The 25,784-nt window shown below is 45.0% G+C and overlaps 1 protein-coding gene across 1 annotated transcript in view; it reads right to left on the bottom strand.

Annotated features, from left to right (window-relative positions):
- Positions 1 to 25,784, bottom strand: part of LOC138246796 (uncharacterized) — a 55,951-nt gene that overhangs the window by 24,180 nt on the left and 5,987 nt on the right. The window contains exon 3 of the mRNA XM_069201558.1: positions 9,509 to 9,699. Coding sequence (XP_069057659.1) covers positions 9,509 to 9,699 — 191 coding nt within the window. The remainder of the gene's footprint in view (positions 1 to 9,508; positions 9,700 to 25,784) is intronic.

Raw genomic sequence — 25,784 nt, forward strand, 5'->3', positions numbered from 1 at the left:
ACCAACTCCAACACAAAGACCGCCCCAACAGGCCAGGCAGTGGCATCGCCATCCTACACAGAGACACCATCAAAGTCACCAGCAGCTCCCAAGACGCTATTGGCAACACTGAACACATGCACTTCCTCATCCACATCCACAACAACTCCACCCTCAGAGGTACACTAATCTACAGACCACCCGGACCACGCCCGCCTTCTGCGACATCATCACAGACAGCATCAGCCCGTACGCCCTCACCTCCACAGACTACATCATCCTCAGTGATTTCAACTTTCACTTAGAAAACCCACAAGACCACAACACTACCTCCCTCATAGACAACCTCAACAACCTCGGACTCAAACAACTGGTCACCGCACCCACCCACTCAGCAGGACACACTCTGGACGCAATCTTCACCTCAAGCCAACACGTAGCCTACACCCACACCACCGAACTCCTCTGGACTGACCACTGCTGCATCCACTTCTCCTTCACCAAACCCCCCACACACTACCATCAACACACCACACCCTACCGCATGTGGGACAAGATCCCCACAGAACGACTAAACTCCCGACCGGCCCTTAACCCCCCCACACCAACGACCCCAACGCAGGAGCACACAACCTCTCCAAATGGATCACTACCTGCGCAGACACACTAGCCCCCCTCAGAAAACACATCACCACCGCAACATCAAGAACGCCCCATGGTTCACCCCTGATCTCCAAGACTCCAGGCACAAATGCCGCCAAGCTGAGAAAATATGGAGGCTAGAACCTTCCTCAACCAACTTCTCCACCCTCAAAACCACCATTCGCACCCATCACCAACTCATACGCACCTCCAAAAGAGATCACTACAAGTCACGCCTTGACAACAACTCTCAAAACAGCAAAGAACTCTTCACCATCATCAATGAACTTGCCAAACCCAAAGCCAGCAACATAGACCCCACACACATACAGCCCCTATGTGACGCCCTTTCCAACCACATCCACAACAGCTTCATACCACACACACCCACCACACATACCCCTCACTCACCCAACTCGACCCCCACTCAAGACCCCCCTCCACACTATCCACATGGACCCCCACCACACACGAAGAAACCGAAAAAACCATGAACTCCATCCACTCCGGTTCTCCCTCCGACCCCTGTCCACACCGCATCTACAACAAAGCTAGCCCTACCATCGCCCCATACTCTACAACATAATCAACTCCTCTTTCAACTCCACCACCTATCCAGACCCCTGGAAGCACACGGAAATTACCAATCTCCTAAAAAAAAAAAAAAAAGCCGACCTGGAGATCCCCTCCAACTACCGCCCCATCTCCCTCCTCCCTTTCCCCGCCAAGGTTGCAGAGAAATTAGTCAACACCCACCTATCCCACTTCCTCGAAGCAACCAACACCCTTGACCCCTCACAATCTGGGTTCCGCAAGAACCACAGCACAGAAACCGCCCTCATCGCATCCACTGACGACATCAGGACCAAAGTCGGCAAAGGCGAGACTGTCGCACTCATCCTCCTAGACCTCTCCGCAGCTTTTGACACTGTCTGCCACCACACACTCTGCACACGCCTCCACAACATAGGAATCCGACACAAAGCCTTAGACTAGCTCACCTCCTTTCTCACCGACCGGACCCAGAGAGTCCACCTTTCGCCCTTCCACTCCAACACAACCAAGATCACCTGCGGAGTCCCCCAAGGGTCCTCCCTCAGCCCCACACTCTTCAACATCTACATGATCCCCCTAGCCAACATCCTCCGAGCACACGGAATCACTATCCTCTCCTATGCAGATGGCACCCAACTCATCCTCACCCGCAACCCCACCACTGCCAAAACCAACCTACACGCTGCTCTCCTAGACACCGCCAACTGGATGACCACTAACCACCTCAAGCTCAACTCAAACAAAACCGAGGTCATCATCTTCGGCCCCAACAAAACCACATGGGACGACTCCTGGTGGCCCACCGCCCTAGGCCCCGCACCCAACCAACAACCCACGCACGCAACCTCGGCATCATCCTCGACCCCTCCCTCTCCATGACACAGAAAATCAATGCTCTAACCTCCTCCTGCTTCCACACACTCTGCACTCTAAAAAAATCCTTCAAATGGATCCCCTCAGAAACCAGAAAGACAGTCACCCACGCACTCATCAGCAGCAGACTGGACTACAGTAACGCCCTCTACGCCGGCACCACACTCAAACTCAAACGCAAACTCCAAAGAATCCAGAACACAGCCGCGCGCCTCGTCCTTGGCCTCCCCCGCCACAAACGTATCTCACCACACCTCAAATCCCTTCACTGATTCCCGATAGACAAGAGAATCACATTTAAGATCCTCATCCACGCACACAAACCCCAGCTGGGTCATTACTAGACTCCAAATCCTGCTTTAATAGGAGTCCTGTCATAATCAAGAAAGGATATTACTGGAGCTCTGATATAACAAGAGCGTTGCCATAATGTGTCCCCTCACTGCATCACCAAATGGACAAGTGTTTATTTCTTGTTTTTTTTTTAAATAGGACAAGTAGATTTAAGAAGCACCTCGTCCTCTGGACTAGTATATATTTTATCAAATTCCACAACCCTGTTGTTCCTTGGCAAAATAGGGAGTTAATCAGAGCATCAGCTTGTCCAACATAGCCCCGATTTAATGTGGAGATTCAGTGCAGACCTACATGAGCCCACTTGTCACAGCATTACTGCTACAAGCACATAGATTTGAACTGACTCCGTGAATAGAGAGAGCAGCTGATGGGCCCTGTGGTGAAAACATACTTGCAATGTAAAACCTCCCACGGCAGATCCTGAGCTGTAAAGGTAACATAGCATCACAGACAGCAGGCTTCTTACTCTTCTCTTGTTCCACAGGTCTAGATGTGTCCTGAGGAGTTGGGGGGTTAGGTGCACTTCTATGTAGGCCACTAGCCAGTGGGTGGCAACAACTCCATACTCAACGGTTCAAAAGTTCTGAAAGGTAAATCGTCCTTTTTTTTCAAAACATCTTGTGTGCCTCAATGCAAACTATTTCACAATGCACTGTTGCCAGGGAAAACTAAGATGGCACAACCTTTCTACCACTGGAGGAGGCCAGGTACCCACCAAGAGCCCATGGTAAGGACCAGTCCCCTCTTACCTATCTACACCAGATTGGTTCTCAGACCAGCCCTACTCCTCTGTAAATGGAGTCCAGATGCCTGGAGTGCAAAGGGCCCCAATCCCCAGGTGTCACTTAGCTTTGAAGGCCTAGGCCCCAGCTTGGATTCTTTCAGGTTAAATGAAGTCCCTTATTCCACCCCCTTGAGCTTCCTGAGACAGTGCAGGTTGCATATCAAACACCATAGGGGGTCACGCACTCGTAGGATGGACAGCCCAAGCATGCTAATGCCCAATAGCCCACAGGAACTTCAGCCAGAAAAATGGTAACTTTTAAAAAGTAACTTTTCCTTTAATTAAGAATACAACTTCTCCTTTGAAGTGGATTTCAGTACATATTAAAATTAGTGGTTTGTTCATCTTTGCAGCTTTCCTCAAACTAAACATACAACATCGGGATTTTTATAGTACTTTACCCTGTTGTATAGAAAAAGCCATAATACCTATACAGTGAAAATAGCTTTTGGAGGCTAGTAACTGTAGGACTATGTCAAACTTAAATTTCCCACATGCACCACTTTCAAATATTGGGAACGCTGCCTTGTGGGTTCAGGGTCCACTTAGGAGTTATACATTTAATATTTAAAAATTAGGTTTTCCAGTCAAAAAAGGATTTAATTTGACATATGTGCCTGCTGTTTTTGAGCTGCAGCAGTTGGGCTACAGATGTGGGCCTTATGCCATGTTTACTGTCCAGACTGGTGGACAGCATACCCACATACTGTGGTACACTGGCGACTTTTAATTTCCCTGCCACTGGAATGTTTCCAGCGCTATGTACAACAGCCTTGTTGGAAATTTAAGTTTGCCAATTTGGGGAAACCCAATTTTACCCCATTTTTAGTTGTCATTGCACTGGGAACTGGACAACAGTGGCCAGTGTACAGGCTCCAAATACAGTAATATCAGAAGAAAAAAAAAATGTATGGGTCTAGCCGCAAATAAAGCACTTTCTCGCAATTCTCATTGTGGATAGGAAGGTATCCACAATTGTATGCCCGAAGACTCATGTCAAGGAACCTTGGTCAAGTGTTTGTCCATGCATAGAGGATTTATGATTACAATTAAAGTCCCTTGCATCCAAACAGCCTGATGCAACACGTCAATATTGTATGTCAAAATTATGAACGCCAGAGAGGTAAGAATAAAAGCTAAGACTGCATCTAATTGAAGGAGAGAAGTAAATATTGTATATTATTTAGAAGATTGTCATGTTTAAATTGCTTTATATGTCTCTCTGCTACAACTGGATAAAGCCATCCCTAAGTGTTGTGCATAATCACTATATAGTTTGCTAATGAAGGGAGTTTGTTGATTATATAGGAATATGCCTCTAACCCCTTCGCTGCCAGGCCGTTTCCCCTCCTGTGCCTAGCCTTTTTTTGACTATTTGGGGGAGTTCACGCTTAGGTCTCATAACTTTTTGTCCAAAGGGTTTGCAGTGTTAAAATCAACATCTTTCCTGCTTTCAGGAACAGGCAGACATAAATCAGAAAATCAAATTTTTCAACACAATTTTGGCATTTTACTGGGACATACCCCATTTTTACTATTTTTTGTGCTTTTAACCTCTGTCCAGTTAGTCACATGAATGGGTGTGAAACCAATGCTGGATCCAGAAAGCAAAACATTTCTGAAAGGTAGAAAACATTGTGAATTCAGCAGGGGTAATTTGTGTAGATCCTACAAGGTTTTCCTACAGAAAATAACAGCTACAATAAAACATTATTGAAATTGAAGAGGAAAAAACAGCCATTTTTCTCCACGTTTTACTCTGTAACTTTTTCCTGCTATGTCATATTTTCAAAAGCAATATACCGTTAGTCTGCTAGAGACTTCTGGATGCAGGGATATATAGGGCTTGTAGGTTCATCAAGAACTTTAGGTACCCAGAGCCAATAAATGAGCTGCACCTTGCAATGGGTTTTCATTCAATACCGGGTATACAGCAATTCATTTACTGAAATATAAAGAGTGAAAAATAGGTATCAAGAAATCCTTTGTATTTCCAAAATGGGCACAAGATAAGGTGTTGAGAAGCAGTGGTTATTTGCACATCTCTGAATTCCGTGATGCCCATACTTGAAAGTGAATTAGAGGGCATTTCTCAAATAGACGTCTTTTTTACACACTGGGGGTCATTACAACCCTGGCGGATGGCGGAGAACCGGCGGTAAGACCGCCAACAGGCTGGCGGTCTTACCTTGGTGAATTATGACCATGGCGGTTACCGCCATGGTCATCCACCGGTTCTCCGTCCCGGCCGCCAGGGCGGAGACGACCGCCGGGCTGGGGACCTGGGTCTCCAGCCCGGCGGCCGTCAGTATACTGCCGGCGGTATTTGGACCCGGCTTACTGCCATGGATTTCCAGCGGTTTCAACCGCCATGAAATCCATGGCGGTAAGCACTATCAGTGCCAGTGAATTCCTTCCCTGGCACTGATAGGGGTCTCCCCCACCCGACTCCCTCCCTTACACCCCTCACCACCCCTGCCACCCCACAAAGGTGGCAGGGCCTCCCACCCCACTCCGACCCCCAACATAACATTACTCACACACAACCGACACGCATGCAGGCACCACCAACACACACATGCACACACCCCGACATACATGTCTACATCCACACACACAGTCAGACACGCACACCCACTTTCAAACATACACACACACATCCATACACGCACTCATTCACATACACACAACACCCCCGCAAGCATACATGCACCCACACACCCCCTCTACATACACAGACGCACACCCCCATGCACGCACACAACACAAACACCCCCCCTCCCCTAACGGACGATCGACTTACCTGGTCCGTGAATCCTCCGGGAGGGGACCGGAGCCATGGGGGCAGCTCCGCCGACACCACACCACCAACAGAACACTGCCACGGCGAATCACAGGACGTGATTCGCTGGGGGGTGTTCTGTTGGAGTAGCGGTGGAGGTGGAGCAACCTCCACTTCCCCGCCGCCCGCAAGTATAGCTGTCAGCCAACAGTCATAATACGCCAAGCGGCAAACCGCCTGCACAGGCGGTCTTCCGCACGGCGGTCCCTCTGCGGTCTTGCAAAAAGACCGCCGAGGTCGTAATGACCCCCACTGTCTTACATTTGGAAGTAAAAAATGTAGAAAAAGGGGCAATAACACTTGTTTTGCTATTCTGTGTTTCTCCAAGTCTCCCGATAAAAATGGTACCCCACCTGCGTGGGTAGGCCTAATACTCGCAACAGGAAATGCAACATGGACGGCCGGCACCTAGGGAAACCTACCAAACCTGCGCATTTTTGAAAATTAGACATCTAGGGGAATCCAAGATGGGATGAGTTGTGGGGCTCTCACCAGGTTCTGTTACCCATTATCCTTTTGGAAACCTCAAAATTTGGGCAAAAAAAAAAAAATTCCTCAAATTTCAGTGACAGAAAGTTCTGGAATCTGAGAGTAGCCACAAATTTCCTTCCACCCAGCATTCCCCGAAGTCTCCCGATAAAAATGGTACCTCACTTTTGTGGGTAGGCCTACTGCCAGCGAAAGGAAATGCCCCAAACAACTGTCTGGATAATTCAGAATTATTAAATACAAAACTATCTGTTTTTGCGGGGTGGGGGAGACCTGCATTTTTGGTCCTGGGCTCCACAGCGATCTAGGGAAACCTACCAAACCCAGGCACCTGAAGGAGTCCAGGGTGGTGTGACTTGCGTGGATCCCCCAATGCTTTCCTACCCAGAATCATCAGCAAACCTCAAATTTAGCTAAAAACAAAAAAAATAAAATCCCACATGTCCGTGTGGGATCAACACACCCGGACAAATTTCCTACCACCCAACATTCCCCTCAGACTCCTGGTAAAAATGTATACCTCACTTGTGTAAGTGGGCCAAGTGCTTGTGACAGGGAAAAGCCAAAAACATGTTGAAATTGAGGGGGAACCAAAGCGGGTCCAAAAGGGTAGTTTGGAAAAAAACATTTTTAGGCTGACAAGTGCAGCTGAATTTTTATCGGTATAGATGAGACAATGCTGGGTGGTAGGAATTTTGTGGATTCCTGCACATTCCTGTTGGAGGTTTGCAGGGCATTGTAGGTAAGAAAATGGTGTGGGATGCAGGTGAAGCACACCACCCTGGAATCACCCAGATGTTTAGTTTTCAGAAGTGCCAAGGTCTTGTGGATTTTTCTACACGGCAGCGTCCAAAAGTTCATAAAGTGCAGCCCTCACCATTCCAAGTGAGACAATTTTGAGAGTTAGCCAAGCTCTCATGGCCCAAATGTAAAACCAAAACCCAAAATATTCAAATGTACTCTTGCTTGCCATGGGATAAGATGTTTTAGTGTGCGAGGAAGAGGTGAAAGACTGTTATCCCCTTTGGTTGGGGTGGGGGCATAACCAGGCCCATACAGGTTGGTAGCCACCACCCCACAATCTTTTTTTTATTTTTTTATTCCCTGGCATCTAGTAGACTTTCTGCTCCCGGGGGTGTGGATCGGGGGTAATTGCCCCATCTACCCACTGGTGGGCAGAACTAATTTGGCGCAATTTATTTGGGGTGGGGGTATAGCCATACCCCCACCCTCTTATTTTGAAAAAAAATCTTCCCTGGTCTCTGGTGGGCTTTCTGACTCCCTTTGGGGCAGATGGGCCTTCCAGAAATAGGCCAATCTTCCCCCAAGTGGGGCAAATATGGCCAACAGTAATGTGCCCCCATGGGGAGCAACCCTTGCCTAAGGGTCTGCCACCCCAAACAAAACACACACATACACACAACAATCCCTGGTCCCTAAGTGGTTGCTGCCACCCCGGGGCAGATCAGCCTAATAAAAATAGGCTGATCTGCCCCCAAGGGGAGCAGAAATGGCCTAAAATAAATTTGCCACCCCCCCCCAGGGGAGCGACCCTTGCCTAAGGGGTCGCTCTCCTTTCGAGAAATTGGTGCACAAAAACAAATCCCTGGTGCCTTGTGGTTTCTGGACCAGTTGGGGGCATATCGGCCTAATAAAAATAGGCCGATCTGCCCCCAAGGGGGGGCAGAAATGGCCTAAAATAAATGTGCGCCCCCCCCAGGGGAACAACCCTTGCCTAAGGGGTCGCTCCCCTTGCGTGAAATTGATGCAAAAAAATAAAGATACTTGGTGTCTAGTGGTTTCTACCCCCCTCAGGGCAGATTGGCCTAATAAAAATAGACTGATCTGTCCCCAAGGGGGGGCAGAAATGGTCTAAACACAATTTGCCCCACAGGGGAGCGACTCTTGCCTAAGGGGTCGCTCCACATATATAAAAAACAAAAGTAAATATAAACAAAAATATATCCCTGGTGTCTAGTGGTGTCTGCCCCCCCCATGGGCAGATCGGCCTAATTATAATAGAAATGGCCTAAATATAATTTGCCCCCCAGGAGAGGGACCCTTGCCTAAGGGGTCGCTCCCCATCTGTAAAACAAAACAAAAAATAATCCCTGGTGCCTAATGGTTTCTGCCCCCTTAGGAGCAGATCGGCCTAATTAAAGGAAATGGCCTAAAATAAATTTGTCCCCCCGGGGAGCGAACCTTACCTAAGGGGTCACTCCCCTTGCGTGAAATTCGCCTTAAAAAAAAACCTCCCTAGTGTCTAGTGGATTCTGCCCCCCTTGGGGGCAGATTGGCCTATTAAAAATAGGCCAAGGGGGGCAGAAATGGTCTAAATATAATTTGCCCCCTAGGGACTAAGGAGACGCTCTCCGTCTCTAAACAAACACACATAAAAAAGAAAACAAAAATAAAAAAAGATCCATAGTGCCTAGAGGTTTCTGCCCCCCCCCCCCGAGGGCAGATCGGCCTAATACCAATAGGCTGAAGGCCTTGAAAAAAATTGCCCCCCTGGGGATCGACCCTTGCCCAAGGGGTCGCTCTCCTTATGCCAATTTCCCTTTACAAAAAAATCCCTGGTGTCTAGTGGGCATTTCAGCAGCCAGATTGCTTCACAATATGGCTGCTGAAATGCCCTGCCAGACTTCAAAGGGAAGGAAATTCCTTTCCTTCCCTTTGAAGCCTCTCAGGCCCCCATCACATGATCGAAAGAGAAATGCTTTGCATTTTCACGATGGGAGGTCGCCTCTGATGAGGTCAGTGTGCGATTGCACGCTGATGTCATCAGACGTCACTGGGAGGGTTCGGGAGGGGGGGTCGGGGTGGCCTTCCATCCCTGCCCTGGAGGGGTGGGAGGGAAGCCCACGGAGGGAGTGCTAGCGCTCCCTCCGAGCTTATGTAACCATAATGTCCCCGGCACAGAATGGGTTAACATACATAAGAGGCTTTAAAAAACACAATGAAGGCCACGGTTTCACATTTCTTACCAGTTCCTCCTGGGTGTCAATCATCGCCAGGGAGGAGTTCAGAGCAACGCACGAGCCTTTGGCCTCCATCCAGTTCCGCTCAATTTCAGAGAAATAGAAACACTTGCTATGGTACCAGATCCAGCCATCGCCACAAGAGGGCAGAGGTTTAATGCATTCTCCATTGTTTGAATCACTTTCCATGGATAGAACTGTTAAGGCATAAATTGAACAATAAATCAGGACATATAACTAAAAAGATCTGTGACAAGAAGTTCACAATACTAATAGAGATTAAAATGTACTAATCAATTAGTGCCAAAGAAGCATATTTTGCTTACTATGTACACACTAAAAGGCATGACCAAGAAACTGAGAAAGAATTTTTAAAATATGTGTGTTTGAAATATGGCGAACATTGTTGGGCACTGTGTGCTGCCATGTTAGATGTTGTACATTTCTATTTAACAGGCTAATGATGACAATTATCAATGGAAATAACAGTTTTACAGCATGAAAAGTGTATTATGAGTGTTAAAATGAATATTGCCTTAACCATGCTTATATTGATTTATATGAATTTATTAATGTGGACTTATATGTGTGCAGAAAAATAAATGCACATCGCGGTCATTCTTGGTGTCATACAGTAATAACGTTTCTCATAAAAACTTTTGCTTTTGCATGTATGGTTTGAAATTGTAAGGTGCGCAGTAGGTTTTATGCATATTAATTTCTCATTGAAATGTATTTGTGCTAATTTGACCAAACTGGGCCTATAACTCATCTTCACAGCAAATAGAGAAGAAAATGTTGTTCATCATGTCCCCTTTGACCTGAATTCTTTCCTTAGCATGCCCATGTGTTAGTGCATATTCCATTGCATTAGCAGCTGAAGCAAGGGTCTACTGACCTTGGTTATTGTTACTTATTTTGTTCTTACTGCTCTATCAACAAAGCCTATTCACTTGCTATGTGAGAACTGTTGAAAGCATCCTGTGAGCCATGGGAAGAATTGGTAATGTTTCCAATGTAGTCTAAGAGTCAGTTTTCAACGGAACCAAGGAAGTGCATCATGATGACTTCGCACCATCCATGGGAAGAGTCGGAATAGTTGCAACTTGATAACGTAAACGGACGCCATGGGATATTGATCAGCTCACCCAGAATATGCCCACTTCTTTGACCAATCGGAGAGAAGATAGAGAGCTTTGGAACTTTAGTTAGTCTGACCCTGTGACTCTTGAGTGACAGTCTGCTGCTGACTGTCCTGAGACCCGGTTCTACTTCGTACTTGAGTTCATCTCTCCAAACCATCCTCTGACTTTGTCTGTCCTTATGCTCAGAGGTGTTCCTCTTAAACCATCCTCTATGCTTAGCCTTTGTCCCCCATTTTAGTTGCCCCTACGCTAATGCTGTTCAGTATTGCTATGTTCACTTTGTCTGAACTGTTGTCCTTGTCCTATGTGCAGCCGGTGTTCTGCACTGCCCCTGGAAGCTGTCGACTAATGCTGTGAAGCTGTTGGCGCTCTGGACTACTGAATCTTACGGCCCGCTGTCACCTAAGGAAAGGTATAATCTATCTGCAATGTGATGTTTTGTTTTCGGTTTCAGCTTAGACAACTCACCAGTTTTTATTTTTAGTTACTGCCCAAGCTAGATGTTTTTTCAAATTATTTTTGTCTTCTTTTGTTTTTTGTTGCATGACCCAACCCGGAAACTAACTTACCTTGTTTGAGAACTGATTATGTATGTATTGCCCCGAAATATGTTTCTGTAGCACAAATAATTATCTAGCTAGTTTGTGTTACTTTGTTAGAATGTCTAATTGTGTTAATGCTTGCTTTCTTTAGACACTTTGGTCAGCCTAAAGTCTTCATCTATGTGTATAATGGTTCTGAGCACCATTTATATTCCCTTAGCATTGTGAATGTAGGGAATAAAGCTTTGAAATGTTATCCTTTTGGAGCTTTACTTCGTGGTCAAATAGGTCATGATGTGTCCAAACTCTTGACTTTACAAATTGTTTGATTGTTGAAAATGTTTAGTTGATGTTTAATGAATTCGATTACCACGCTCCTCTCTGACTCAAAAGATCTGATCGGCCTCATAGGGTGGTAGGGGATGACTGCTACAAGGCATTTCTAAATCCTTATTAGGAGGTGGTCAGGCGCCCACAACACCGGGAGTTCTGCTAAAGAGCATCTGACCAGTCCAATGGCAAGTGCGCAAATGTCTGGAAGGAAACAAGTCTTGCACCTGGGGTAGGACTGGCCAGCATTAAACAAAGTATGGGAACTGTGATGTTGCATGCAGTGGGGTTGAGTCATTAACAGTGTGGGCGGGGTCAAATGTGTGGCTAATAAAATTAAATATTCTCTACTTTTTTTGGTCTTTCAGTGCCAGGTAGCTACATATAAATTAACAAGCAACTTGAATGAAAAAATAAATAAAAATAAGTTGCTGCTCATTGGAAAATGCACTATAATACATTATCAAACCTATATTAGTTGATGCACTGCAGAGGTCTGTGTGTGTAACCAGAGAGCCACAGAATTAAGTCTTGGTTGGTGCAGGGAGGAAAGTGACTTGTGTATTTGTAGTGCTACAAAGTCACAGCCTGGGAAAGAAAGCACTGCAAATATGTAATTCATTATTTTAAACTTGCAATACACATGGAGAAGATAGGCTGCTACAAAATGTTTAACATAATGGTGCTTGAAAATATAGATTTAGTAATACTCAGAGTGTATGTAATGCATGTTTTAAATTACTGTCCCTTCAACACCTCTGGGTGCAGTAAGGACACAATTACAATTAAAATCATGCATTTACAGCCCAGTTAATTCTTTACAGTAACACTCAAAAAGAATAAACCTTTTTCATCACAAAGCTTTGAGTGATTAGGTCAATTAAAGACAGCACCGGCTCCAAAGCACCCTTTACATTTGCAGAATAACATGTACACATTTGCATTTCTTTCAGGCAAGCAGCCACTCTGGCCTGAAGGCTTGTTTAGCTGTCTGGATGGTTTCAGTTTCACCACATAGGAGCATCACTGAATGACACTTCAATTGAGGCAGTTAAACTGTTGGAATTAACTGTCCCAGGACGTTTGTCTTTTTACATACATTTTAGAAGTATGGGAACTTCGTGCCTCTCCGATCCACCCACTTTGACTACTTGGAATGGCGGTTAGTGTGCGACAGCCAAGAAAGAAGATCACAAGGGCAGGCGGCTCCTGGGACACACTCAGGACACAAGGGAAGGCTGCTACCGGGTCACACTTGGGAGGCATGGGCAGGCTTCTAGTGAAGTGAAATCAGGGGACAAAGTCAGGCAGCTTGTGCAGTGAAATCAGGAGACAAGGGCAGGCTGCTAGTGAAGTGAAATCAGGAGACAAGGGCAGGCTGCTAGTGAAGTGAAATCAGGAGACAAGGGCAGGCTGCTAGTAAAATGAAACAGTCAGAAACATGAGGTGCAGATGTGCTAGTGGATGGGGAGTCAAGCAAGCTCCAAGGTGGTGTTTAGGAACATTTTGCAGGCGTAACAGCTAAGATAGTTCAGTGGGTTGAGCACCTACTGCAATCTGCAGAGATGCGTGGATCCTGAAAGTCAGATGTTAGATCACAGCAGGTACAACTCAACTACTGAGCTATTAAGGTTGATAAAATTTATTCCTTGGAGCCGGGTTAGAGCATCAACAGTCATAAGCACCGAAACAGAAGAGAGTTTGAGGTCCACGTTTTTAAAGCATTTTACTGTTAAACAGCAGAACCCCTGGGGGATAATATAATCAATAACTCATCTCACAAGGGTGCATTTCTAAACTGTGTTTCACTCTAGAAGTCACTGTAGCTCTGTGTAAGTCTTCAGGTGTAGGAAATACCGAATTAATCATGATTTAACACTCATAAGCTCCCAAGTGTCGCCAAGCATGCCTAATGCATGCGTAATAATATGTCTGCTTCCTTCTTCTTTACACCAAACTTTTAGCAAGTTGTGTGGGTTGACATTGACATTGACAAACTGAAAACATGTGGAAATCACACGGCAATCAAACTGTCAGGGTCACTTTAAGAATCACACGTGTAACTATAACCAACAGGGACGAACATGGCAAAATTCACAAGTGTCACTGGCCTAACACTATTACAACACCACACTGCAGCGTGCCTGTGAGTGTGTGTGTGTGTGTCTGTGAGATGGTGTGTGTCTGTTGGTTTATTTTAAGGAACCACTTTACCAATATCACAACTTATAACACAGTTCAGAGTTTAAGGGTTTTTGACGTCACTTAACACACTGGTTTAATACAGCTCTGTAAGGGAAGCCAAACAGTCTTTTTAAGCATTTCATGGGTCACCCAAGGCCTCGAGAGACACCCCAGTGATGTGTGGTACTACAGGATTCTTTGTAGGGAGTGGACAGTCACAAAGTACCCCAGGATCAAAGGTTGAATTCAGGCGGCGGTAAAACTCCAAATATGTATTACATAGGAGGATTTAGAGACCGGTCATTGGACACATGTGGAATGTGGGACAGGACTAGGGTCACCCGGACGGTCATGGATTTTTGGGAAGCGTCCCGGTGTCCCGACACTTTTTTCAGAAAGAAAGAAATGCCCCGGTTTTTGGGAGATGGTTGGATTATTTATAGTAATGTCCCGGTTTTTCAGTTGTGTCTGAGTTGAGCATGTGCACTGTTTTCACGGCTTGAGAAGTTGCGGCGTGACGTTGTTTAGGTGAGCGCAGCCACAATGGTGTTGTGCCAACCACTAGGACAAGAGCTCCTTTGAACCAACAGTGACCAGCACGACCCTGTCCTGCTCACAGGAGTCAGTAAGTCACTGCAGTGAGATCCAGCCAGCCACCTTCGTGGCACTGCTCTGCCCTTTCACGCAGCTCAGAATCAAGCAGCTGCTAAAGGCAAAAGGGGTCCGGAGTGGAACCATACATACTGGGAGGCAGTATAGTGTGAGTGCTTGGTCTAAAAGCACAAACTCAGAAATGTAAATGTAACACCACAGTTAGGGGTTCTCTTTAATAATAATAATTAATTTCTACCAAAAGTATACCTTTTTGCAATATTAGGATAATGATAAGCTGGGAAAAAATCATAATGCTCTAATCTATACCTTGCAGTTTGCTTGCACCTCTTTAATGACAGGTAATAGCTCACTATCCTATATTAAGATTCTAACTTAAAAATAATCTTTCCTGACAAAAGTAGTAAGCCATTGACCTATTTGCATTATATGCACTTAACCTGCATGGCACACTTTCTTTGCAGCAGGCATATTAAAACTCTGTGCTACCTTAAAATATCCACTAAAGAATCCTGTCCCTCACCAGACAGAACATTAATCACCAGAGTCACCAGCTATAGCAAATGTTGAAGCAAAGTCTGTTAAAATGGAACTAAGTTTACAGTCAATAAAAGACCTCTAATTTGTCATCTGTAATTCTTCATATGTGTCTGTGGACGAGGCTGTTATTGTAGCCCTTTTTCTATGTCTATGAGAGCTGTTAAGTAATGCTACTTTTATTTTGATGGTTGCTGCAGACTGTAGTCCTACTTCTATGTTTATGACATGTTCCGGTTTTTTGTTTGGAGAATCTGGTCACCCCAGACAGGACATTAGGTCTGTTTTGAACAGGGGTCAAGCACCATGAGCCAGATTACCCAACCTCTGGCCGTGTACTGGGTTATATAACAGAAGAGGCCGTTCCCCACACACAACCTGAGCCCAGTCTCAGATGGTTGTCACAGACACTCCCTCGGCTATCTGAGGACAAGAGGTAATCTCAGTAGTTTAGTCCTAAACCTGCATCAGTGAAGTCAGGAGCACATGCACAGAGAGCCACAGGCGGCCACACTCTGTGTCTGCACATGAGCAGCCTTCCCAGACTATGAGGGTGGACCTGGAGCCAGGGGCATAGGAGACAATACATTTCTGGGGGGGATAGTAACAGCCTTGGGGACTTCTCAGTTGACCCTATACAAATGGCCTATTGTTTGCGAAATGCAGGCTTCGATAAATGTACACAATTATATAGTTTGGACGTGACATAGGGAGAAAATAAGGCATGTTGTCAGTTTGAAACTATGTTTTATTGTTATTTACATTCACAGAGTATTTAGACCAAATGTGTAAAAAAACATGTTGATTAACCTTGCATCTTCATGCACCAAGCAAATAAACGTAGGAGGAAGAATAGGAAGAACATACCCTTTGTGCCCGCACCGATCATGCCTCTCACCTCATGCAAATTGAAACCGCACTAGAGATATCAAAAGCGACCAGGTACAATAATTGTAAACTGTGCTCTGAAACCGTAGTTCTAGTAACACTTCTGCACCTCCGTGTGATCTTGGGCAGGTCAGCTCTACATCAGTCAAAACTGGGAGCATTCACACTGAAGAAGCTCTTGGTGTTACAGACTATTTAATACATGGGATTCTGTGATCTCTGATAAACAGAAGTCATTCATTTCTATATAATCAGCTACTTCTGATGCATCAAGTCACCGATTATTAAGAAAATATGTCAGAACTCGACTATTATACAGTTATTACAGTCCAGTTTTGACTTGCCTTCTGCCAGAGCCAGCAGGCAAGGTGAAAGGCAGGTCGGGACATGGAACATAATTAAAGCAGCTGTTTAAAGCAACAAATGGAACGTTGCTTTTCTTTCTTCTGCTCTATTTTAATACCTTAAAATTACAGAAGCTATCACTAAGGCAATGATTCCTAACCTTTTGACACCTGAGGACCTCCACTGAATCACTACTGGAAGCCGGGGACCCCCAAGCAATTTGTATAATTTAAATTTCAAACATCAAAACAGTAATTCGCAACAATTAAACAAGCAAGTTCACACCAAAAACATACTTGAATTACTAAAGATCTAATTATTTTATATTGAAAAAATATCCAAGAATCAAAACATTTTAATTAATCAATCAATCAAACAAATTTCCTAAGTGCACTACTCACCGTGTAGGGTCTCAAGGCGCTGGGCGGATGGGGGGGGGGGGGGGGAAAAGGTTGGCGCTGCATCTCAGGTGACTAACTTTTCAAAGTTTGGTCTTATTTAGGAAAGCTGAATCCTCAAGACAGATTCTACATTTCCCAAGTTATTTCTGTTTTTATTTTTTAGGTACTTAAGATCTTAAAAGGCTTTTTCACATAAATATGTGGTGGGGAAAGGAAGTAAACCATAAGGGCCTCGCATCTCTCCATAGCCTCTCTGTCATGTATAATTTATTTGTTCAATAGCACCTCTCATTTCATTGTAAGGCGTTGGAGCACTTTACATGGGACTACAAGGTGTAGGATTCACGTGTCATCCACATTGGTGGGCATTTTCTAAGAGTGCTTGGTGTGGAGAAGCACAAACTCGGGATTCAGAACGTAACGCAATAGTTAGCTTTGACTTTAATAATAAGAATATATTTCTACACAAGCAAACCTTTATTAGCAGCATAAGACAAATGAAAGACTGGGAAAACAAAAACATAACTTTCTAATTTGTGCCATGCAGTTTGCATGCAGCTCTTTGATGGCAGTTCATAGCTCACTGTGCTAGATTATGATTTTATTTTATGACCTGCACAGTAACAAAAGAATCTATGTGACAAAAGCAGTAACCCACTGCGCTAGGCACATAAAACACTGTTCTTTGCATGATACACATTCTTTGCAGCAGGCATACAGGGAGTGCAGAATTATTAGGCAAATGAGTATTTTGACCACATCATCCTCTTTATGCATGTTGTCTTACTCCAAGCTGTATAGGCTCGAAAGCCTACTACCAATTAAGCATATTAGGTGATGTGCATCTCTGTAATGAGAAGGGGTGTGGTCTAATGACATCAACACCCTATATCAGGTGTGCATAATTATTAGGCAACTTCCTTTCCTTTGGCAAAATGGGTCAAAAGAAGGACTTGACAGGCTCAGAAAAGTCAAAAATAGTGAGATATCTTGCAGAGGGATGCAGCACTCTTAAAATTGCAAAGCTTCTGAAGCGTGATCATCGAACAATCAAGCGTTTCATTCAAAATAGTCAACAGGGTTGCAAGAAGCGTGTGGAAAAACCAAGGCGCAAATTAACTGCCCATGAACTGAGAAAAGTCAAGCGTGCAGCTGCCACGATGCCACTTGCCACCAGTTTGGCCATATTTCAGAGCTGCAACATCACTGGAGTGCCCAAAAGCACAAGGTGTGCAATACTCAGAGACATGGCCAAGGTAAGAAAGGCTGAAAGACGACCACCACTGAACAAGACACACAAGCTGAAACGTCAAGACTGGGCCAAGAAATATCTCAAGACTGATTTTCCTAAGGTTTTATGGACTGATGAAATGAGAGTGAGTCTTGATGGGCCAGATGGATGGGCCCGTGGCTGGATTGGTAAAGGGCAGAGAGCTCCAGTCCGACTCAGACGCCAGCAAGGTGGAGGTGGAGTACTGGTTTGGGCTGGTATCATCAAAGATGTGCTTGTGGGGCCTTTTCGGGTTGAGGATGGAGTCAAGCTCAACTCCCAGTCCTACTGCCAGTTCCTGGAAGACACCTTCTTCAAGCAGTGGTACAGGAAGAAGTCTGCATCCTTCAAGAAAAACATGATTTTCATGCAGGACAATGCTCCATCACACGCGTCCAAGTACTCCACAGCGTGGCTGGCAAGAAAGGGTATAAAAGAAGGAAATCTAATGACATGGCCTCCTTGTTCACCTGATCTGAACCCCATTGAGAACCTGTGGCCATCATCAGATGTGAGATTTACAAGGAGGGAAAACAGTACACCTCTCTGAACAGTGTCTGGGAGGCTGTGGTTGCTGCTGCACGCAATGTTGATGGTGAACAGATCAAAACACTGACAGAATCCATGGATGGCAGGCTTTTGAGTGTCCTTGCAAAGAAAGGTGGCTATATTGGTCACTGATTTGTTTTTGAATGTCAGAAATGTATATTTGTGAATGTTGAGATGTTATATTGGTTTCACTGGTAATAATAAATAATTGAAATGGGTATATATTTTTTTTTGTTAAGTTGCCTAATAATTATGCACAGTAATAGTCACCTGCACACACAGATATCCCCCTAACATAGCTAAAACTAAAAACAAACTAAAAACTACTTCCAAAAATTTCAGCTTTGATATTAATGAGTTTTTTGGGTTCATTGAGAACATGGTTGTTGTTCAATAATAAAATTAATCCTCAAAAATACAACTTGCCTAATAATTCTGCACTCCCTGTATTAACCATCTGCACTACCTTAGATGAGTCAAAACTGCCACTAGACAAAACCCCTACCTCTCTCCCACAGGTACATTAATCATCAGAGTTCTCTTGATGCTTTTATTTTTGCTGGAAAGCCTCTGGTGACTGATAAGAAACAGGGGTGGAGAGGCAGGTGGATGAAAAAAAAACAGGTCCTCTTCTCTTCCTGAGTCCCAGCAGCACAGAAGCACACAGGCTCCCAGACTCCCCTAATCCCATCAAAACGCTGCTGTCATCAGCATGACAGCAGCGTCGTGATTGGTCTGAGCAGCCTGGTTCAGCACTCAGACAGGGACTGGGAACCTGCTCATGTTCTCCACCTCTCTGTGCAATACAGCAGGGTGGGGAAAAACTAAGTGCGCATGTCTGTTTGGCCAGCCCACGGCGGCCAGCTAAACCATCATGCGCACTTATGGTGCACATTCCACTGCTCCTCCATGTGACACACTTAAGCCCACCCCGCCCCAACTTGACTCTGCACTGAAAAATAAAACAATAATAACATTGTGTTATTATCATTTCATTTTTCCTTTCATGCACTGCTCAGAGGAGTAGGGCAATGCTCCTCCCCCTAAGCAGAGGAGCCGCAGCTGCTGGGTGTACAAGGAACTTTGTAGTGCTTTTAAAACTGCTCCACAAAGGAAGTAATAAATAAAAAAAAACACGTGTTTCTAGATGCCTCAGCTGGAGAAGTGCATTTTTGCTGGCCCAGATCTGTGGATTCCCTGGGAAAGTGTCACGGTCCCTTGGATGGCCTCAGAACCCAGGTTGGGAACTGCTGCAAGATAACATACTTCAAAATGCTTAAGTATGTGACAATAACAACAACATAACTAATAACCCTAGGCAAACTGCCTAAAATGAAACATGGCTTCTCCCTGTTAGCCACACTGTAATCCAGCCCTTCATTGTTTAGATAAAAAAAACTTTTGGCCCATTTCACAAAGGTAAACTTAGATGTTTGGTCTAAATTTAAGATTTTTTGGAATCACAAAGGGCATTTACAACTAGTATCTTTACGTCTGTACTTGGGGCGGCTCTCCGTTACGTGTAAATGTTAGAAAGAGATACCCTTCTAGTAGCTAAATTGTATAGTGTGAAAAGATAAAATCTTGCCTTACCAGTTCACTAAATGGTGTGATCCTAGGCAACTACAAATACTCAGGACACAAGTCCTAAAAAAAAGAAGTGGGGGGGACTAACCAAGTTAGGCAGTATGCAAGTGACATCACAACGCATGACATCATGGCGTGTGACATTGCACCATGACCTCAAAGAAGGTGGCATTGTATCTTAACACCTCAAGACTTATGTTCAGAAGGACTATCATGAGTGCATTTGAGAGCTTTACTATATTTAACAAATTAGCTTTTGTTTTGGGGTTGTGCTGCCTTGACACAAAATCCGGGGCTCAATTTATAAATGTATTTTTTAGAGGTTCTGCCACTAAGAAATTGGCATAAGGGAGAAATGTGGCAGTACATCAGTTCTGCTTAATTGGTGCAAAGTCTGCATTTTAAAATATCTTGTGGGGGTTAAGGCATCTGCTGAATAGATCTTTGTGTGCCCAGTATATCTCAGGGAATAATAATAATGTGTATGATGTAAAGTGCTTGGTCACCCTGCATTGGATTACGTAGCGCTATAAAAGAAATAAAACAAAATAGTGGTATTCAAATTGTTATTTGTGTAAATACTAGGGCAGACCAGCACATCTGACATTCTTACAGTGCATACCTATCTCTTATATTATATGCAGGGACTGAACAAAGTCAAAACCATGTCTCTCTTGGATACCAGTGAAGTAATTGCAAGCTGTGTGCTTTTGTTTCCTAAACAGCAGCTAGGTGTGAGGCTCCAGACAGCTTCCAGCTAGAATAATCAAACAAGAGGAGGCCTGATGGCCCATTCATTTCAACCTTTGTCCTATGCCAGCAAAAATTTTAAATCCGAAACTCTCTCCCATGTTGCCCAGAAGGCATGAAAGAGCTTCTGAAAGTGTGTGCGGGTGCTTCTAACGATATCAAAATACATCGGGTCGAAATGGCCATGCAAAATATATAACTGAGAGGGGAAATTATTTTGTCCCCTTGTCCCCCCACCCTCATCCCCAGTGTCTCCCACATTCCAAAATCTAGGGGGATACATCCCCGCGTCCACACTTCCTTCGCCCATGCCTGGAGCCCCATGAAAGGGGATCCAGTCTTGGAATGTACCCTCTCTCGCGGTGGCCCACTATATCCCTATCAGTCATAGTCTTCGGGATTTCAAGGTATGTCAAACACCGGATCCACGGGACCAGTATTCTTTTAAACGGGGGAGCCAGGGGAGAAGGTGAAAAGACACGACCTGCTATTATTTAAATACGATGCTCAACAAATTGTATCCAAGTTTGTTTGCTTTAAACATTTACAAATATCGCCCAGATGCGATGTTTATTAACCAGTCGGGTGCCTTGGACGAGGTGACCTCGTCCAAGGCACCGGTTCCCGTGTGCCTTGGACGTGGTGACCTCGACCAAGGCAAGGGAACTGGGGGGAGCTGTGCTCCCCACCCACACCCCCAAGGCAGGGATGTTATGTTATGTTACTCGTTCTTATATAGCGCAGACTACCCGGAGGCCTCGTAGCGCTGATCAGACTGGAAGATAAGACAAACTGGGGGAATCTTACGGCTTCTATAGGGAGAATGGTACTGCCTTGCTGTTAGAATAGCCAAGTTTTAATGGCCTTCCGAAATTGTGTATCCTGGGTCATCATACAAATGTTCATTGGCAGAGAGTTCTAGAGTTTAGCACCCTGGTACTTCAAGGATCTTCCTCCCCAAGATATTCTCTTTACTTTAGGAATAACTACCAGGGCTTTAGAGGCCGATCTCAAGACCCTTGTAGGTGTGTAGAATGAGACTAATGATTTTAAATGATGAGGGGCACCTTTATATAGAAATCTGTGAAAAAAACACAGCGCCTTAAACTTTATCCTTTTTACTACTGGGAGCCAATGCAATTCAGTCAAAGCTTTCTTAGCCGATGTGGACCTAGGCAGATTAAATAACAGCCGTGCTGCCGCATTTTGCACCACCTGTAATTTGTTAACCACATAACCTGGAGATCCCAGGAAAAGACTGTTTCCATAATCTAACCTAGATAAAACCAGGGCTTGTACTGCAAGTCTTTTGGCCAATGGCGGAAGCAAGCCAATGACCTTCCTAAGTAACTTCAGTATCCCAAAACAGGTGGCTGAAGTTCTCCTGGCCTGATAATCTAGGGTAAATTTGGTATCCAAACAGACTCCCAAAGCTTTAATCTGAACATTTGGTGGGGGTAAATAGTCTAAAAGCATTACTGGCACAATGCTCTTTGCAGGGTTGGCCAATTTTCCCAGAAAAATGATTTCCGTCTTTTCTTCATTGAGTTGCAGCCTGCTATCTGTCATCCAGGAGGCTACCGCTTGTAGGCAGGCAGGCAAAACTGTGTTATCAACCACCTTTTTGGAGGAAAAAGAGACCACCAGCTGCGTATCGTCCGCATAAGAAACCAGAGATACTCCAAAAGGTTCTATGACCTCTGCCAGGGGAGTCATATAAATGTTAAAAAGAGTGGGACTCAGAGATGAGCCCTGTGGAACTTCACACAGAAATCGGAGCTGATCTGAGAAGAAAGAGCGATCCAGTACTTGCAAGGTTCTATTTTGCAAAAACGAGCTAAACCATTTGAGTGCCAGGCCTTTGATCCCGCTTTTTTAAATTCTTTAGTAGTTAATGATTGACTGTATCAAATGCAGCGCTCAAATCTAGCATTATTATTGCTGTCGCCTGTCCTAGATCCATCCGTTTTCTCGCTTCTTCCGTGACCGCAATCATAGCTGATTCAGTGCTATGGCCCGGTCTGAAGCCCATTTGTGTTGTGTGCAAAATCTTGTGTTCCTCCAAAAAAACAGATAATTGCATGTTTACATGCTTATCAAGCAATTTTGCCATAAGAGGAAGGAGCGAAATTGGCCTATAGTTTTTTAATTCGGCTCCGTTTAAATTAGATTTCTCTAGCAGGGGCTTTACCACTGCATGCTTCAAAGATTCAGGTACCCTCCCACTTTGTGTCAAGCTGTTTAGTAGATCCGTTATCACCGGAATTAAAGCTACTTTTCCCTGCATAATTATATGAGGAGGTGCGGGATCTAGTGGGGAGACAGATTTTAGTTTACTGAGAAGCCCAGAGGCACCTTCCTCGGAGATGGGGAGAAAGCTCTGTAACACATTGTCACCCTCCTTCTTCTCGATCGGCTGCCCAGAGCCTACCCCTTCCTCCCCAGGGAAATTTTTATAGATATCCTTGATCTTCTGTAAGAAGAAGGAGGCAAAATTATTGCTATGTTCTTCTGGCGCTTCCGTTGCTTCCGGGCAGATGGGAATATACAGCAACTCCTTCAGCACACCGAAAATTTATTTTGGAGATCCTGCAGCCTTTTCAATTTTATCTCCATAATAGGTCGCTTGAGCTAGTCTAATCTCCTTCTGATACAGCCTGATTGAACATCTATATTCTTTTCTCTCTGCCTGCTTTAATGATTTCCTCCATTTCCTTTCAATCCTCCTGCAATTTCTTTTTAATGTCATTAAATGAGAGGAGAACCATGGGGCCTTACCTCCGTTCTTTTGCCCAGAGGAAGGTTTATAGGGCAGCACCCTGTCAAGACTATCCGAAATCCAATCATTAAAAAGGGTGGGGTCCATCTGCTGGTCCCTCATAAAATCTTTTTTACTTCTAATTAGTGTATTAACCCATTCTGTAACCTTCAGTCTGTGCCATTTCCTAACTTTGCTATTTGAAGGTTGATGATAACCATGCCGATTGGACATCTTAACCTTTAATGTGATTAAAAAATGATTGGACCATGCTACAGGAGCCGGGGGTAGTGCACACAGCGAAGGAAGGTTACTAAATACCAAGTCTAAGGTGTGCCCACTCTCCTGTGTAGGACCACCGATCAATTGGTGCAGTCCTAAAGCTTCCAGATCATTCAGTAGACGCTTAGTTCCCGTCAATTCTACATTATCCACTTGGATATTAAAATCTCCTAATATTGTAAAGTTTGTTTTTTTACAGATAAGTTCCGCAATCCGCTCTGGTAATAGGTTCAGGAATTCATCATATGTCCCCGGTGGACGATATAGTAATACTCCTGTAAATGTGAACGTTGGGTTGGAAGTTAGAGAGAAGCTTATCCCTTCACACCCTACGAGGTCGAGAGGACTGCAGTTAAAAAGAAGACCTTGTTTAAAAATAATAGCTATGCCCCCTCCTTTACCTTTATCTCTATCAATTCTTGCTATAACATACCCTTTGGGTAGTGAAAGTGCTAAGTCCGGCCCGAGCCCTCATGAAGCCAAGTTTCGGTAAGGTAGAGGGCATCCGGTGCCTCATCGCTCAGAAGGAGATTTATATCTAGTTTATGTGCTGGCAAAGAGCGGCAATTTATCAGCTGAATCATCAGACTTTGATTAGAATGCTCCGAATGTTCTAAATCAGAACCAATTGGCTCTTGCAGAGTCCATTCACACACGGGACATATCCACGTCTCCCCCACTAAAATGGGACATATATAGCAGCCCTCTACTGGCCTTTTTCTAAGATCCTTAAGTGCCCTCGATGAGTAAGTATATATCTCGGGACTCACCATCTTCCACTGGCATAAAGGGGGTGGCCCCTAGCCCTGTCGCGGACGGGTGAAGACGGGCTTGCCTTTGGCGCGCCTTCGGCGCACTGACGGCACGCCCGCTGCGCGAACGCCGGGACCATTTTTATTTCTCCTGGGTAGCGGTCAACTAGAATGCCAATCCCCAAGATGGCAGACCTCCGTGGGCCGCTTGTGCGAGGGAAAAATGCCTACTCCCTCCCTAAAAACCAAACAGGTTTTATTTAAAAATTGAGGATTTAAAAATTTAATACAAATATTTTAAATATTTAGCAGTTAAAAAATTGCTTACCGGCTGACCTAAAAAACACCAGGGGTCAAGCCAGAAAAATACAATGTACACAAATATACAATGTTAGGAAAACAAAAGTCCTCCTCCTCCTTCCTGTTGCGATTCTGCTTCTAATCTCTCCCACTTCTAGAGTCTTCACAGCATTAAACATCCCTCTTCCCTCCCAATCTACACCACTCCACGCCAAAGTTAAATAAAATTCAACCAACTTATTATTCTATACGAGCCCTTCCCCTTCCACCCCGACCCCCCCCCCCCTACCCCCCCCTCGTGACGTCAGCGCACGCTGATTTGTCACAGGGCCTCCCCCATCGCGCTGGAAGCTCAGCTTCCAGCGCGATCGAAAGAGAAATGCTCAGCATTTCTCTTTCGATCACGTGGGGGAGGCCCGGAGAGGCTTCAAAGGGAAGGAAATGTATTTCCTTCCCTTTGAAGTCTCTCCGAGCATTTCAAAAGGTGGAAACTGGCATAAGTGAGCGACCCCTTGGGCAAGGGTCGCTCCCAATGGGGGGCATTTTTTGGAAGGCCTTTTCTGCCCTCCCTGGGGGCAGATCGCCCTTTTTGTTTTGTTTTGAGGGTTTTTTAGGTGGGGAGCGACCCCTTAGGCAAGGGTCGCTCCCCTAGGGGGCAAATTATATTTAGGTCATTTCTGCCCCCCTTGGGGGCAGATTGGCCTATTTTGATGAGGCCAATCTGGGGCAGAAACCACTAGACACCAGGGAGTTTTTTTTGTTTTCGCGAATTTCACGCAATTGGAGTGACCCCTTAGGCAAGGGTCGCTTCCCTGGGGGGGGGAATTATTTTAGGCCATTTCTGCCCCCCTGGGGGGTAGATCAGCCTATTTTGATTAGGCCGATCTGCCCCCAAGGGGGGGCGAAAACCACTAGGCACCGGGGATTTTTTTGTTTTACAGATGGGAGTGACCCCTTCGACAAGGGTCGCTCCCCTGGAGGGGAAAATTGTATTTAGGCCATTTCTGCCCCCTTTGGGGGCAGATCGGCCGATTTTTGCTACGCCAATCT

This window comes from Pleurodeles waltl, chromosome 7 (assembly GCF_031143425.1).
Source record: "Pleurodeles waltl isolate 20211129_DDA chromosome 7, aPleWal1.hap1.20221129, whole genome shotgun sequence".
Lineage (NCBI taxonomy): Eukaryota > Metazoa > Chordata > Amphibia > Caudata > Salamandridae > Pleurodeles > Pleurodeles waltl.